General features: G+C 49.6%; 9 protein-coding genes and 2 non-coding genes across 11 annotated transcripts; 8 read left to right on the top strand and 3 right to left on the bottom strand.

The window, feature by feature from the left end:
* Window positions 1-654: 654 nt before the first annotated feature.
* Window positions 655-1,120, top strand: J4E79_000857 (uncharacterized protein; the record flags this gene model as incomplete). The annotated part of the gene is made up of 2 exons (XM_049349769.1): window positions 655-928; window positions 981-1,120. The coding sequence occupies 2 exons, from the start codon at window positions 655-657 to the stop codon at window positions 1,118-1,120; spliced, it is 414 nt and encodes a 137-aa protein (XP_049216556.1).
* Window positions 1,121-1,306: 186 nt separating this feature from the next.
* Window positions 1,307-1,660, top strand: J4E79_000856 (uncharacterized protein; the record flags this gene model as incomplete). The annotated part of the gene is given in 2 exon segments (XM_049349768.1): window positions 1,307-1,622; window positions 1,641-1,660. The coding sequence occupies 2 exon segments, from the start codon at window positions 1,307-1,309 to the stop codon at window positions 1,658-1,660; spliced, it is 336 nt and encodes a 111-aa protein (XP_049216555.1).
* Window positions 1,661-1,814: 154 nt separating this feature from the next.
* J4E79_000855 (uncharacterized protein) lies at window positions 1,815-2,123 on the top strand (the record flags this gene model as incomplete). Its single annotated transcript, XM_049349767.1, has 2 exons — window positions 1,815-1,947; window positions 1,999-2,123. The coding sequence occupies 2 exons, from the start codon at window positions 1,815-1,817 to the stop codon at window positions 2,121-2,123; spliced, it is 258 nt and encodes an 85-aa protein (XP_049216554.1).
* Window positions 2,124-2,634: 511 nt separating this feature from the next.
* On the top strand, window positions 2,635-4,110 carry J4E79_000854 (uncharacterized protein; the record flags this gene model as incomplete). Its single annotated transcript, XM_049349766.1, has 3 exons — window positions 2,635-2,962; window positions 3,018-3,299; window positions 3,734-4,110. The coding sequence occupies 3 exons, from the start codon at window positions 2,635-2,637 to the stop codon at window positions 4,108-4,110; spliced, it is 987 nt and encodes a 328-aa protein (XP_049216553.1).
* A 931-nt stretch (window positions 4,111-5,041) lies between these two features.
* J4E79_000853 (uncharacterized protein) lies at window positions 5,042-6,436 on the top strand (the record flags this gene model as incomplete). The annotated part of the gene is made up of 4 exons (XM_049349765.1): window positions 5,042-5,304; window positions 5,441-5,682; window positions 5,739-6,200; window positions 6,255-6,436. 4 exons carry the CDS (start codon window positions 5,042-5,044, stop codon window positions 6,434-6,436), a joined length of 1,149 nt encoding a protein of 382 aa, XP_049216552.1.
* A 301-nt stretch (window positions 6,437-6,737) lies between these two features.
* J4E79_000852 (uncharacterized protein) lies at window positions 6,738-8,012 on the bottom strand (the record flags this gene model as incomplete). The annotated part of the gene is made up of 1 exon (XM_049349764.1): window positions 6,738-8,012. One exon carries the CDS (start codon window positions 8,010-8,012, stop codon window positions 6,738-6,740), a length of 1,275 nt encoding a protein of 424 aa, XP_049216551.1.
* Window positions 8,013-9,350: 1,338 nt separating this feature from the next.
* Window positions 9,351-9,454, top strand: J4E79_000851. Its single transcript has one exon. It is a non-coding gene; the product is annotated as a tRNA-Glu (tRNA).
* Window positions 9,455-9,642: 188 nt separating this feature from the next.
* J4E79_000850 lies at window positions 9,643-9,759 on the top strand. The gene has a single exon. It is a non-coding gene; the product is annotated as a tRNA-Val (tRNA).
* A 537-nt stretch (window positions 9,760-10,296) lies between these two features.
* On the top strand, window positions 10,297-11,438 carry J4E79_000849 (uncharacterized protein; the record flags this gene model as incomplete). The annotated part of the gene is made up of 2 exons (XM_049349763.1): window positions 10,297-10,371; window positions 10,425-11,438. 2 exons carry the CDS (start codon window positions 10,297-10,299, stop codon window positions 11,436-11,438), a joined length of 1,089 nt encoding a protein of 362 aa, XP_049216550.1.
* A 480-nt stretch (window positions 11,439-11,918) lies between these two features.
* On the bottom strand, window positions 11,919-12,884 carry J4E79_000848 (uncharacterized protein; the record flags this gene model as incomplete). Its single annotated transcript, XM_049349762.1, has 1 exon — window positions 11,919-12,884. The coding sequence occupies one exon, from the start codon at window positions 12,882-12,884 to the stop codon at window positions 11,919-11,921; it is 966 nt and encodes a 321-aa protein (XP_049216549.1).
* A 1,208-nt stretch (window positions 12,885-14,092) lies between these two features.
* Window positions 14,093-15,167, bottom strand: J4E79_000847 (uncharacterized protein; the record flags this gene model as incomplete). The annotated part of the gene is made up of 2 exons (XM_049349761.1): window positions 14,093-14,745; window positions 14,807-15,167. The coding sequence occupies 2 exons, from the start codon at window positions 15,165-15,167 to the stop codon at window positions 14,093-14,095; spliced, it is 1,014 nt and encodes a 337-aa protein (XP_049216548.1).
* Between the last annotated feature and the right edge of the window lie 213 nt (window positions 15,168-15,380).

Raw genomic sequence — 15,380 nt, 5'->3', positions numbered from 1 at the left:
CACCTTGCTTGGGTGTTTCGGGGCGTACTCTTTTGGAGCTTGTATGTCGTTTCGAAATGAAGAGGAGCTTACCTTTTGTGGGCTCTTGTCGATCGATCGGATGATCACTGTATCGATATGAATGCGCATATGAGAGTCTGGTTGGAATGATATATGCGACCGGTGACGCCGCAAAAGTACCGTTACAATGGCATGATGTTTTGGGATTTGGGAATCTTTGCACACCGATCTTCTGTCTTCGTGGACTGCATGGTGGATGGAGGTGCGGGATCGGGCTCGAGCCTGCGAGCTAGATAGAATCGAGATTCTTACTCTACGACCGCGTTATAGTCCACACTTTGTGACATTCCACGTGCGTCGTCATGTACCACTCAAGAAGTGACTCAATCAACGGTATCATGACTCTTGTTCGCGCACGTACAGCATCCTGAGCTGTTACTCAAAAGTCATAGAGCGGAGTGGGGTACGTCCATGACTATACCACTGGCCTGAGCCCTATTATGACATCCTTACAGTCACTCCACGAAGTGTATATATTGATACGCATACTCCCGTGATGTCCCTTCATCTTCAATACATTACATAATACTGCTACTGGTCACGAATTTCCAATCTATTCTTTTGAAAAAAAACAAAGATCTACCCGCTGCAAAAATGCCCGACATCTGGAAAATAACACATCTCGTCGGACCCACCAAACAAGATACGACACTCGAATATACAAACTGCACGGAGCTGAAAGAGCTTTACCAAGATCTCTTCCCGAAAATCGTTAATGAAGATGAGGAGAAAGGCAAGGGTGACGACCGTTGTGTTCTCATCCCCGTTAATGATGTGAATAAGTACAAATATATGTACGGGAAGCCCGGGGACCTTAGGGAATTTCCTGGTTTGATATGCCCTAAAGACGCATGGATAACTCCTAGATGTGAGTCTGCTGACGGAGGACTGCTTTTGTCACGTGCTAAGGTTATTTGCAGTGCTTTCGGAGATGGTGAAAGTACACGAGGACTGGCTAGGCGAAGACGACTCGGAAGACGAAATATTGGAAGCGAACGGAAAGGGTCAAGAAATAGGAGAGGAGGAGGAGAGACAGAGAGATTACGTTCATTGTACCTAAGTAGTCCTCGACGATGAATCTGAACATGTCTGCTGTGTCGTTTCTCGCTTTTTGACTCAGAAGTCGACTCAGTGCAGTGAATAAGAGTCACTGTACGTACTTAAGATCTCGGTGTATCGAGGTGTACCTTATATCATCGACCCTTCAAACGCAGTCTCACTGCGCCCTAATAGTCCAACAGAAAACATGTCTATACCAGCCATGGAAGGATTCCTCTTGATCACATATCCCGCAACGCTTCCCAAAGAAGGCAAAATTCCTGTCGAAGAGAAGATCAGGGGCCTCACAAATCATGAATCCATCTTGGACTACGTTGACCTTGGGGAAAACGGTCGGGAAGAAGATGGTCTGGAGGTGCGAGGATGGAAGATCCAACATATTAGCGACATTACCAAGGAGCAGGCTATCGTAAAGTACGATATAAAAGATGGAGAGTTTGTGGAGATTGAAGAGGGCTACGAATGGAAATGTTACGAGAAGGGCCGATGGGCCACTCCTGGACGTACGTCGAATGACGTAGAACCAAACAGGAAGATATGAACTAATGCGAGATCTAGTTCTGGCAAGAATCAGGCTTACCAGGGTTTACAAGATACCATATTGTACTAGCGCGGGTGGCCCTACAATCGACGGCCATACTAGTGAGTTACATATTGCCCGGGAGTTTAATAAACCCGTGTCGTCTCCACCCCTGATGTTCCATGCCAACGAATGGAACGTCGCGGAAAACGAGCAAGAACTCCAAAATGCTAAAGACAGTGATGGGGGTTGGGTGCCTCTCCACCCGGATATCGCAAAGGGCGCCGGCGGATGGATTACCACAGGCTGTGAGTCCTCATGTAATCCACAGAATAATGCCACGCTAAACGATAATCTAGTTCAAGATGCCTACCTTCAGTTGCTGGATCAGAGGAAAAGTGGCAAAGACAAGAAGGCAGTGGAAGTGGGAGGCAAAACTAAATCTCCTGGGTTCTTCCAAAGGTGGCTCGGCGGCGGGAAGTAGCTACGAGTGTAGGAACTGGAAGCACGATCTCCAGGCTAGAAATCTGCCAATAGATCAACATATTCCAGATGATGCAACCAGTCGTGTGATGAAACAAAGATACAGAAATGAGTCCCACCAGCTTCACAATCTTGCTGAACTTTCTGTGACTGTTCAACCCCTGACTCCCGATATATTGTGTCGTTACATTGCAAGTAAGAGTCATGAAGAAGGGTGTGACATGCCTACCTAGGTACTCATCAATGCAAAGTTACCCACCGTTTGGATATCGTACATCATTGTTATAGTCACCATCGCAGTCACCATCGCACCTGGGCAGTCACCGCGCTGACATTTGTCTTGACTCACCTGCTGAATCATATCCATAGGTAGTCACTACTATAGACTCATACCTCATGCTGTCGTTGTCGCAGTCAGCGTGCGAATGCTTATATTTTCGTGTCTTTGCTCTTACACTTCAACACACTCTTCACAACATCATTACTTCCACCAAATTTGTTCGTATACACCCATGGATACCTTTACATCTGCCTCATTTATCGACTTGACGATAAAGTCAAAGCTCTACCTTGTCGTCTTTCCCACGAAGTTTCCTCCAGAGGGAGAATGCGATGAAAAAGATATCGATATCGGCTTCACTAATTCTCCGACTGTAGGGAAACTCATGGAGAGATCGACCACGGACCCCGACCTGCCAAGATGGGAATTTGTGGACCTGAGTCAATTGAGCGAGACCGCCAAGGAGCTGATATTGACGAAGCATAACATCAAGAAAGAAGACCGCGTGAAGCTGACCGGGTGGGACGAAAAAAGCTTCGGCTTATGGGTCACTCCTCGACGTACGTACAATTCTGAAGTATTATACGGCAGTAAACGGGCTGACACGGTGATTAGTACTCTCCGCACTGGAACTCGCCAAAGTATACAACATACAATACGAATGGAATTCCAGCGAAAAATGCTTTGCAAAGACCGGTCACACAAACAAGCACGCTATTGCGGGTAAGGTTAAAGCTGCCGAGCGCCTGGGTTGGAGGTGGAAAATAAATGTGACGGTTATCCTAGTGAAGAACGAGGAAGAGCTTAGGAAGCTGCGGCATGAGGATGGGGGGGCTAAGCTGAATGCGCCATGGGAATACGAGTGTGAGGAGGTCATAGGTTGGATTACAGATGGCTGTAAGTTCTATCTGCAACGTTGCAAAGAGTGGCATGAATTGATGCTAAGTACTAATACAGTGAATCGTGCACGCCTCGCATGTATTGAGCATGAGAGAAAGCGGCAGGAGGCACTGGAATCTTCGAGTTTCAATCCCCCAATGTTTCCATTGCCATAACTGAGGGTACAACTCGAGCCCCAGATCTCTGCTGATGGACTTGTGGTTTCTAGTTTCTGTCTCAGGCCGTACGATTCCAAGTGGTATTTCATCTGGTTCTTTCAGCTATGTGTATCATAGACGTATCTCATCATGATTTAACCTCTGGCTCAGATGTGACTCACTGCAGTTGACGGTCACAGTTCAAAATATCACTCCTCACCATTTGACGCACCATGTTGACACAGTGATTCCAAGAGTCATTTGGCATGTGTCAGACTGCGTTATGCTCAACAGTAACTCACACCATCGAACCTCTACGCAACGCTTCACTGCACCACACTGCATCCATTAGGTTACCATCACCTATCGCGACGATGCCGCACATCTCTTCAATGTTCTTTCCCGAACATCTTTCCATAGCAGGCGTCATCCTTAGCAACGGAAGGAGTGAGGGCATCACGAACCACGTATTCCTGAAAACACTTGTTGACGAACTCGTCGAAAAATCGGGCTTCCGTGGATGGGAAGCAGGAGATCTACTTCACGTTACGAGAAAAGCGGTTAAAAGAAAGAAAGAGGAATACGAAGACGAAGGGCCAGTAGAGATCCTTGGCGAAGAGTGGAAGGCTAATGATAATGATGGTCGGTGGGCTACTCCTGGATGTGAGTAAAGTGACGCAAACCCAGAATGCGCCTAGTGTATTAACGTGCCTAGTGATGAAAGTACTTCGTAGCTGCAGATACTACGAAATAACTTATCGTTTCCGGCCTCGCACTGGCTCACCAGACGTTTACAAGACGGGCTACACGAGTAGTTACTCCATCGTCAGAGGGATTGAGCGCATTTTGAAGTTGCCAGGGCGGCCGTATTCGCGATTCGACAAATGTGACATAAAGCTAGTTGCCAGCGAGAAGGATTTCAAGAAATACCAAGATAGTGATGGTGGATGCGAGCGCCTCTTCAAAAAGGGGGTAGATGGGGAGATGATTGACGACGGATGGATCACGAAAGGCTGTAAGTTATTCTTGGGTTGGCGAAGAGCGTACCGCAGAAGTTATGCTAAACAACAGTCTAGTGTTTGCCGTATGTGGAGTGGCTGCGGAACTGATTCCCAAAAGAAAGAGGAAGAAAGGGAGGAGATTGAGGCTACATCAACGCCCTTTGGTTAAGTGACCTAGCGGTGGAGAGGGGTCATGAGTGCGGTGAACGGAGGTGCGAGCTCGACTGTGCACTTCTGCTAAGTTGTACATATCATCTCAGTTACACTTTTAGCTATGCAGTAGAAAGTAACATTAGACTTAATTCTAATATCTTGTGAAGCTCACCAGCTCTTGCAGTGGCTACTAACTGTTCGACTCATCGTTTCTGTCACCGCTGGTAGTCACAGCTCACGCTATGATGAGTCTATTCAGAGCTATCACTCATCCTAAAGTTGAGAGTCATCATCACATCATTCATCTCAGTCACCATGATGACGCAGAGCTCTTGGTATCTAGGTATTTAAACTTACCCAAAAGCTGTGTCGAAGTCTTCAGAGCACCCGAAGCCCGTTGCCTATCCTTTTAATACTAAGACCCCATACAGTCTCTCAATCATCCACGATGGTAAAAAAATACAGGATAACCTACACTACGGAGGCGTCAGGGGGACCCCCTAAGACAGGCCATATGGATTCTTCTCACCTTCAGTGTTGCATCATACATCTGGCAGACACGGTTTTCATAGGATGGACGGTCGAAGTACTAAGCGATATTACCGACAACGTAACAGAGAAGAGCTACTTCCCTCCAGGTGATGGCGAAGCTGTGGAGATCGATGCGAAGTGGGAGCTGAACAAGCGTCGACACGCTACAGCTGGATGCAAGTGTCCTCCTGCAAAATACTACATGACTGAATGAACTCACAGTCTTCTTAGTAATGTCAAGACTGGATGAACTCTGGCCAGTAATTGAGAGGACCAACGTACACGAAGTAAGATGCCCTATCGCGACCCATAATAGTACAAAGATCGAGACCACCCATACGAACGATCTGGAACTTATCGGAATGATCGCATTTATCAAAGAGTGGCTGCGTAGGGGAAAACAATGGGAGTTCAAATCCATCGATGTCAAAAGCCATGAAGAACTCGTGGAGATTCAGCGCAAGAATGGAGGAGCTACACGTACATATGCCAAAGCTGAGGATGAAGTAGACGACGAAGATATTGACCGAGGGTACGAGGGGTGGGTCACGCCAGGACGTAAGTATCAGGTCTCACATCTAACATAGTAGATACAGTACTGAACAGCAATCTAGTGTACAAAGCGATTGAAAGAGCTTACGATTCCGCATACAGAAAGGAAGCCAGAATCCAGCATGAGGAGTCCCAAAACGTTCGCCGCGTACGATATTATGCAATGATTGATGGTCATAGGCTGCCGGTGATTGGCCGCACGAACTCCGATCGTGTTTTTGCGAATATCAACATCATCAACGACGATATCAAAAAAAAAGACCCACGTACGAAATGTCTTTGGGAAATCTTGGTCTGTCCGTTCAAAGACTACGAAGAACTCATCGAAGAACAGAGATGTGATGGAGGATGTATAAGAGCGCGCAAAAAGGGCAAGGACTATGGCGATAAGATTGACGGTATTCACGAAGTTGACAAGAAATGGTACAGAGAGGAAGACCCTCAATATTCAGGGTCAGAATCGGAGGACGACGAAGAAGATTACTTTGAAGAATGCTATGAAGGAACATGGTCAACTAGAAAACGTGAGTCTTTCTTCCAAAGTTAGCAGGTTGTGAACAATGCTGATGACCAGTCAGTGCTCATCGCACAAGACAAGGCCGCGAAAAAAGCTGATTGGTTTCCCAGTCATCTCCGACTGGGGAATGTCAGCAAGAAGACGCCGGCTTCTACAGAGAAAGGTGACTTCAAAAAGGAAAGCAGCAACCGTAAAGAGGAAGGAGAGCAGCACGTCCTTTGGTGGATGAAGCGTCAAGGGTGATCATATCAGTTAACTCGTCAAATAGCCTGATGGTTCCCAAGTGTTTCTTCTGTAATCAAATGTGCAACTCACCACATAAAAGGCAACTATGACAAAGTCAGACCAAAGGAAAAGTACGATAGTGGGAACAACAAAACTTCAATTTTGGCCGCCCCATATAAACTGAGCGTGGGTATCATGAACTGTGTAAACGCGCCGTAACTCCCTGACGAATACAGTTACATCTTAAACATTGAGAAACATGGCAAAACATTGCTGATAGCACACCCTGGAGGTCCTCATCGCGTTAAAATCCAAACACTCAATGACCGTTGAGACCATCGCTAAATTTCCGCTTTTTAGCCTCGCGCTCACCATCCTGAGGCGGGCGGTATTGGTCCAGCTTGCCCTGTAAACGATATGTCTCGCGTTTAATGTTTTCCGCGTTGGCCAAAAGGTCCATCTCGGTAACCGGAGCTTCAATACTAGCCAGCACGCTCCTAACAGTGCTGATATGATTGGCATCCTTCTTGTCGTCGCGCCAGCGCGGCGTGCCGTCCGCCTCAGCCTTGTATTTCCACTGCCCACCTTCTGTGCGGTAACATTCTATGATACGGCCGTCGAGGCGTTGGTTCAGGGATTTGAGCGTCTCCCATTCGGATGGGGTGACAGAGAGGGTGGCGAAGACCTCGTAGTGGTTCGCGTTGTGCTGCACGAGCAGCTGTAGGGGGGTGGGCATGGCGTCGTAGTCGGGGATGAGGCCGTCTTCGCCGTCTTGTGGGTCTATGAGCGGGAAATCGCCGAGGCGGAGCTTGAAGTCAATGGTGTTCTCGTGTGGTGGCTTCCACTTGAGGATGTGTCTGTCGGTTCCGAACTGGTAGGGTGTGGATACGCAGGTGAAGATCAGGCCGTCGTTACCGTGTCGGAGGTTGGGGAGGATGCTGCTAAACATGTCCTCGAGTTTGTATGCAGGGTAGGTCTTCTTTCCTTTGAGTGCAAACGGCTTCAGGTCGTCTGGTGTAATGTTCTTGCCAAAAGTCCTAGTCAAGCCGGCTTCGTAGGGCTTGATGACCCATTCATGCAGCCGACCCAACCGCTTGTCCAGTGTCCTTTGTGTCACATTTGTATTATCTACCGCCAAGCAATCGAAGACATAAAAGTTGAGACGTGGCGCAGGCTCGTTTGGATATTGGTCGTGGACCAGCTCGCCGTCCAGAAGGGTTCCGAATAAGAATGGCTCGGCTTCGTTCAGGTGCTGGTAGTGACGTATGCGAAATGGAGGCTGGACGTTGTAGTAGTTGTTCTTCCTGTCGATCAGGAAAGTCACAGGCTCGAAAGCTCCGGTCGGTCCCTCTTGCCAGTGCAAGTAGAGCAGGCAGCGCAAGCCGTCCGTCTTCTCGCACATGTAGTATTCATTGCGCTGGAGCTCCGTGACGTGTTCGCGCGAAAAGGATACGGGTTGCGCGCCGGGAAAGCGTGGGTTGTCGCGTTCGAGGAGTTCGGCGACAGATTGCTTGAGTGAATGCGCCTCGTCATTTGGGATCTGGAAGCCTGGAATCTGCGGCGGCGCGTGCGATGGTAGCGCGGCGGCGGGCATATTGGGAAGATACTGGAGGTACTCGAGGCTCCGTAAGAGTTGGGACGGCGAGCGCGATGGATTCCGTACGCGGGGGCGGTTGGAGGAGGGTTGGTCTACCTTCGCGGTCGCAACAATAGTTGTACAAGCAATGGATCGACCGGGCGAGCTTACGCGCTAGTGAAGGTCTGCTTATGTAATCGCTGGCTGCGGCTGCCTAGGCACGGCTGTGACATGGCCCATCATGCTTCTGACCTCGCCTAAGATTCAGAAAAGCCTTGATGTATCCGCAGTACAGTTCTCACCATGCCGACGGTTTTTGTCGCATCAAATCCGTTAAACGTCATATTGCCAGCGTACCGACTGTCCCATACCTAGGTATACTCTATTGTAACCATGGTACTACGACCACGCACAACGCCGCGCCTATAAGCCATTACCAAGCATATGACACCAACATAGAAACTGAAAACTCAGAGGCATAAATTCCTTTGCTCTTGCCGAGACTTCTCTCCCTGTTCAACAGAATCATCACCACAATTCTCACATCCAGTTACTGCCAGACTCCATACATACGATGAGCGACTTACCCACTGAGATATGGGCCATGGTGTTCGCATATTCCGACGATACCGAACACCTCTGGCTTTCCTGCCGTCACGTCTCCAGCAATCTGAAGGCTGCCGTCGAAATATACACCAGCACCATCTTCCTCCCAAATTTCCTCACGGTATCCCTCGAATATCAGAGAAAAAACAAATCGACCATATCCTGCAGTCGCGGTCTTTTCAAAGGATACTCCCCAGACAAAACCCTTGCTTACTTCGATATGAGCCGTAACGACCGGCCATTCATTCAGTACATTGACACGCAGCGAATGTGTCTCTACGTCGACAAACTACAAAGGGGATGGACAAACAAGGGGTTTGAAGTGCTGGCGAAATTGAAAGGGCCAGATCACGACCGTGCGATCTTTGTCAGACTTTTGGATGGCGTCACTGCTAGCCCTGCGGATAGTAACGAGGGAGTTCTCACCTTTGGGCTCGACTTGGAAGATAGGATCTTGTCCTTTGACTGGCGAGAGGTCATGACCAAGAGCTTCATGGATAGTACTGATTGCGGGGGATATCTTATCGACCACCTGGCGTGGCGCGGTCGTGATAACAGGTTTCCCTGGTGGTGTTAGTGGTGGTTTTGGACTGCTCTATCGGAAATGAAGTTGGGAATGTTTGTGGGATGAAAAGGAAGAAACAGCTCTGATGTGTTGCTAAGGATAGGCTCTATCGCGATTGCACATATCAAATGGAGAGTGTTTGAGGGCTGTATAAGAGGTTTTGTTGGCACTGAACACCAATCAGAGGGTATGTAGTCTAATGGTCAAGGCGCCCACTCTTTCGAGGGTGTCGTCGGGCTAATGAGCTCGACGGTTCATGGAGATACGGGTTCGAGTCTCGTCATATCCAACTACCTTTTGCTCCTTGGATCGTTCTTTGTCTAGTCTATTGGAGATGGACTTAGAGATGTCTGGCGAGGGACAACAAAGAACAGCCATGACGAATGCAACAAAGAAGCACTACGAGGACTGCACATCGCGATTAAGGACATCTTAGCAGCATTTAAGAGGTATTATCCGTGTTGAATCTCACTCAAAGGGTACATAGTCTAATGGCAAAGGCGCCCACTCTTACGAAAGTGAGAGTGACGCTGGACTAGACGGTAACGTCTAGCACAGCAGAAGGAGATGCGGGTTCGAGTCTCGCTGTATCCACTTACATTTTGCTGCTTGTATTGTTTTTGCCTTCATAGTTGTCATCTCGTTCTAGACTTGTGCTTCTTTGTCGATACATAGTCCTAGCTAGTCTGAAGACTAGAGACTGCTGTGCTTTAGCTATCCTGCCAAACAAAACAAATGATTACACAGACAACTTCAAGTTCGTGCAGCTATATGTGCTGGGGTAGGCCGAGTTTTATCAGGAGGTAGACGTTGGTGAACAAGCGCATACCGGGCTCGCTTTTCACTAGAACGCCAGGCCTCATATTTGGAGAGAGCGCCTCAGCATCCAAGCTTTCACTTAATTCAACGCCACTTCCTTGTACTATGGAAGGTCTGCGCTTTTTCTCGAAAGGGTAGATTGCGTGTTCCAGTATAGGCTTTCAAGGTTTCGATGAGCAACCCAGGCATCACTCCACCGAAACCGCCATGTTGTTGCCAACCCTTTCCCTCTTTTTGGCCTTCGTCACCGCTTGTCCACCGCCTCTTAACAGCTTCAAATATGTAGCCAATGATACCCACACGACATCACAAATGATCTCTAGCCTACTTGTATCTAGAGACGAATCTTCTTCACTAAGTCGCAGATGGACTGAGATCGTAACTATGGTATGCTCATCCCTACGCCCCAACGCATGACGTCCAACTGACCGCTCAGCTAGACCGGACAGCCTCGTACAGTGTGGCCCGACGGGCTGGTCCGATACTGTTTTGAAGACGAGAGTGCTCGCAATAACTTCAAGGACGACATCGACGCAGCTTGGAAACTCTGGGTGGACAAGATCGGTGAACCCGGTTGCCCAAGCGGTCACATACTTCAGTTCAGGGAGTACAGAGTCAAGGAAGGCGTGTGGCCGTACTGCTACAACAAACGCGAAAAGGATGAAGACCCCTGGGTCTGGAACAAGCACGTCAAAAACGACATCGCCGTCATCGCCGAATCCAAAGATACTGAGACTCAAGCTTCTTCGGTCACAGGCTACATACCAAAAGAATGGAGTGACGAGCAAGGCCGACACGGCATCCATCTCGGTCTGTCATTCAAGCAAAAGTACCCGCCAGATTACTGGATCACAACCGTCGCCCACGAACTAGGCCACCTCTTCGGATTCTGGCACGAGCACCAACGCGAAGACCGCAACGACTACGTTCACTTCGACTGCTCCAAACTGCGGGGTTACGCAGCTGCGAAAGCGAAAGTTGATGCGGCGAAAGAACATACCATGGAACAAGTTTGCGCCGACTACCGTCTAGCTCTCCAATACGATTTCCCTGCTGTTCAAGACTACGATACCATTGATCATATCGCGCCTCTCCGCGAGGGGGGTATTGAGTTACCATTGTACATCAATAGTGACCTGGAGTTTGACGATGAGTCTATCATGTTGTATACCTCCGCGGAGTTCGCAAACGACGGAGCCAATACAGACGACGTCCTACAAGTTCCATTAGCATTCTGGAAACACCGCGGTGTAGGTTTCGATCCACCAAACCCAGTCACAAAAGACGACCTAGAAATCATCGACGTGCGATGGAAAGTCAGTGACGGAGATGCAGACGGCGTCCGTCATCTCTATCCATACGTGGACTCGGACGAAGAAATGGAGAAGAGAAAGAGAGATCAGCCTGGCCGCCGGACTTGGATAGAATGGACATCCGAGTTCAACAGCATGTAATAACTGGTCTGATACCGAGGAGAAGTATTATGTATTACAAACATATGTAAACGGCGATACGTTCGTTCGGTCAACGAACAAAGACATATCCGTGAGATAGAGGAAGAGCAACATCTTGAGTGGGGTATATAGCGAACCGAAGGAATCCAACCGGCCCAGTACGTCGCCGCGCAAGATCGTCCAGTTCGTCGTAGCGTGCCGTTAATGCCAGAGATCCAAAGTCCAAAATCCAAAATCCAAAAAAGGCGCGTAGTCCTACATATCGTACATAATGTTACAGCGTATTAAAACAAGGTTGCGAGCCAACCGGGGTCTCGTAACTGGATCCAAAAAAAGAACGCCTCGCTGGAAAGAATGGTCCCGGATCCCGTAGTAGTCGTGGTGTTACATATATTACAGATGACATGTTCTCGTAAAACACGTCTCAGTCGCGTCGGTCGGTGACATCAACGCGTGCAGCTCCTCTCTTTCATCTTAGGTTTAGAAGAAGCCCTTGCTCTTCCCAGACCCAAGTTTCGGGCTCATTGGCCCAAAGAGCTTCATATCGGTATTCATCTTCTTGACAAACACCAGATACGCCTCCAGCGCCTCATCTTGCGTTTTGAATGTCTTATCGCGATTCATCCACATCTTCAGGTATTTATCTGCACCGACGTCTTTCAGCGCCGCGTACCAGCCGCCAGACGAGCGCTGACGCAGCGATATCGCTAGGTTCTTGCCTTTGAGACCCGTCACGTTGGACGCTTCGCGCAGGCAGGCGGCGCGTAGATCGCTGTATTCATCGTCTTCGAGGGAAGAGGAAGAGGACGTTCGCTCCATCTTTGGTCGCGACGAGGAGGTGCGAGCATCGAGCTTAGGGCGCGAGGGTTCTTTGGGTTTGGGCGCGGGTTTTGATTCGGTCTTCTTGCGTGACGGGGTAGAAATCTTGGGTTCTGGGGCTTTCTTTGGTGGCGCGGCGGCTTTGGGTGTTGGGGGAGTTTTCGGTCGCGAACTTGACTTCTTCTCCGATTTAGACGACTTCTCGGCCTTTTCGGATTTCGATTTTTCTGACTTTTCGGTCTTTGAAGACTTCTCTGCCTTTGATGCAGAAGGTGTGCTGGTTTTTGGCGGCGCGGAGGGTTTCGATGCGGTAGCTGTCTTGGAGGACTTCGACTTCGATGGCGTTGGCGGCGTGGGCTTCTCTGGTGGCGATGTTCTCGCCTTGAACGAATCGAAAGGACTTGGCCATGCGCCTATGGCTTTTGGTGTTTCTTCGACCACTGGCGCATCTTTCTTTGACCTGGAAGCTTTCGCGGGCGTCTTTGGTTCCGGGGTCGCCTTAGTTGCAGCAGAAGCCTTGAGTGGCGCGCCTCTCCTTCCCGTCGCGACCGGAGGCGGAGGAGCAGCATCAGGAACCGCAGCCTCTCCAAAAAGCTGCCGTGCTCTATCCTTTACACTGGGAAACATCGCGTGTTCGGATCTGGGGTGGTATAACTCGGGCCGACTCTACTGCTGATAGAATACAAAGTGCTAAACGCGCGATTACGATTAAGAGGTACTACAAATACACAATGACAGCGCGCGTCAAGACTATGCGAAATGGGAGAAGTAAACAAGATGCGTAAAGAGATGGAAACATTACTGGGGACCTCGGGATGGGGATACGGATTATTCTGGTGCCTAGTTGTGCAACCATGACACGCCCCCCATGCCGCATCGGCCAGCATGCGAACAGGCGTTCACATCCAAATTCTGCGTAAATGAGCTAGCGGCCGCTTCTAGAACGCCTGAGAGCATCTCGGAATGCGGGTGGCAAGCGGGTCCCGCGGTTGTTGTTTTCAACGTTATCGATTGAGAATGCTGGACGCGACTCCTGCCATGCGCGCCCAACATGATCTCAGCATTGTTTCTCAACTCGATCAGCTTGGAGGCCCATCTTACAGCTGAAAACAAACCCGTTTCATCGCAAAATGGTGTACATTGCGATGACCGTTAGGGGCAGTAACGTTACGAGCCACAGTGGCCCCTTTTCCGGAGAACCGGGCTGTGCGGGAAATTGGAACGGGGACGAAGGACGGCGCGGCAAACACCTTCCGGATGAGAACAATGGCCACAAACACTGCGCAAATGGTGCTGAAGGGGACAGTGGCATCATTGTCAGACGTTCGTGATGAGATGAGATGACTTGCGATAAGGTGAGTTATCTTGGGCTGCATTGTGCATGCTGCACGTCAGTCAACGTGCAGCGAAACGGGTTCGGGATGTGGTATAGCGGGCTCCACCCCTTTAGCGCACCCTATTTTGAGCCACGCCTTTTCGTCCCAGATACCCCATATCTGTCCTTCGCTTACCCAGCCGTTCGCGCTCACTAGGGATGCCTTGACATCCTGTGGAACCGGTCACTTGGGATCTCAAACTCCGGAATTCCTGTGTCACAATGGTAGCTCCAAGGTTGTCTATTGTTTGTCTGTGATTATTCCAGCGCGTCCATGACACCCGGATCACTCCCAGCTCCCCGTAAACTTTACCAGTCCCAACCGTTCTGCTTTTCAGCCGTTAGTATGGCGTCCCCTCAAAGAATCCATCGTTATGGCTCCCCAGGTACTGGCCAACGACCCGATCAGCAGCTCCAATAGACCGAAGCGAGTAAACCGTACGTAAAACACGTAAAAAGGCTAAGCATATGGCCCAACAATTTCCTGTGTTTTGGCCCAAACCTTGTCCTGGGCGCCGCTCGCCCTCAGTCTCGCCAGCGGCTTCTCATTCAGCGTCGTCTCACAAGTATGCCATATTAGGAACAAGCCTCCGTCTTTCTGTCCTACTGTGTTCTTCCCCTCCTCGATATCCTCCCTCAACGGCACACCCTTCCCTCCAAACGCCGCACTGGTAATTTGGTACAAGTACCTTTCACCGGCCTCCTCTTCCCTGTAGGTCATAATTCTGATAACCGGATCCATGAACATCCAAGCCGCCCACGAACCCCAAGACCCTTCCTTGAACCCGCGGAACAGATTTCCCGTGCGCACACTCCCCGGAGCCGCATGTATGAAGACGATGTTCTTATTCTCTGACATTGCCGCGAGGCGTTCGAGTGATAGCGTGGCCATGTTGATCATATGTATCATCGTAGTCATGCCTCCGAAGGCGCCTGGCGCTTCGAGTAGTAGATCATCTGGTTTGAAGAACCAGTCGGTTTCCATTCCGCCCGCGCGTACGCTTATTACGCGTGCGCGATCCGAAACGCGGAGGAGGGGAAGGAGGTTTTGTGTGAAGCAGAATCGCGCGTAGAATTCTAGTACCTGGCTGATGTCTAGGCCTTCGGATGTAGCTGGGCATGTAAGTTTTTGATGAAGCGCAGTTTGACAGGATCAAGGTAGAATGGGACTTACTCTCTCGTCCGAAAAATGGTACGTATCCGGTTGTTAGGAAAAGGAGATCGATGCTGATTTCGAGCTTCTTGATGTAGTCGCATATCCGCTTTACCTCAGACAGCAGCGTGACCTGGCCTTCTACCCATATGATACTCGCACTCGGGTTCGCCGTATGTAGCTCTTCGATGAAAGGTTGGAACGCTGCCTTGCTCTCTTTTCTTCCAACAACGTAGGCTTTGAAGTTTGTTCCCAGCTTTGTGATCGCTCCCAGCGTGATCTTTCCTATGCCTGAGGTCCCACCGACAAACACTGCGATCCGGGGCGCTGTCTCTTCGTCGATTTGCGCATTACTATCCTTGATCTTAGTAAGGTGCACCATGTTGCCGTCTGCGATGGCTGTTTGTGAGGACTGCGGATTTGGATTGCTTGGGTTGATATGGTGGATGCGCACTGTGCAAGGGTTGAGAGTACTTGAATACGCAGGCGCAGTTACCTGGCTGCGCCTCGTGGACGAATTGCGCACGGCAACAACGACCGGATGATTTCGAAAACCTCCGCGCAGCATTTTGTGGCAGTGACTGCATATGCGCCA

This window comes from Alternaria viburni (assembly GCF_023758015.1).
Source record: "Alternaria viburni strain BMP 2772 chromosome Unknown scaffold_1, whole genome shotgun sequence".
Lineage (NCBI taxonomy): Eukaryota > Fungi > Ascomycota > Dothideomycetes > Pleosporales > Pleosporaceae > Alternaria > Alternaria viburni.
This window is presented reverse-complemented; position numbering and strand designations above follow the sequence as displayed.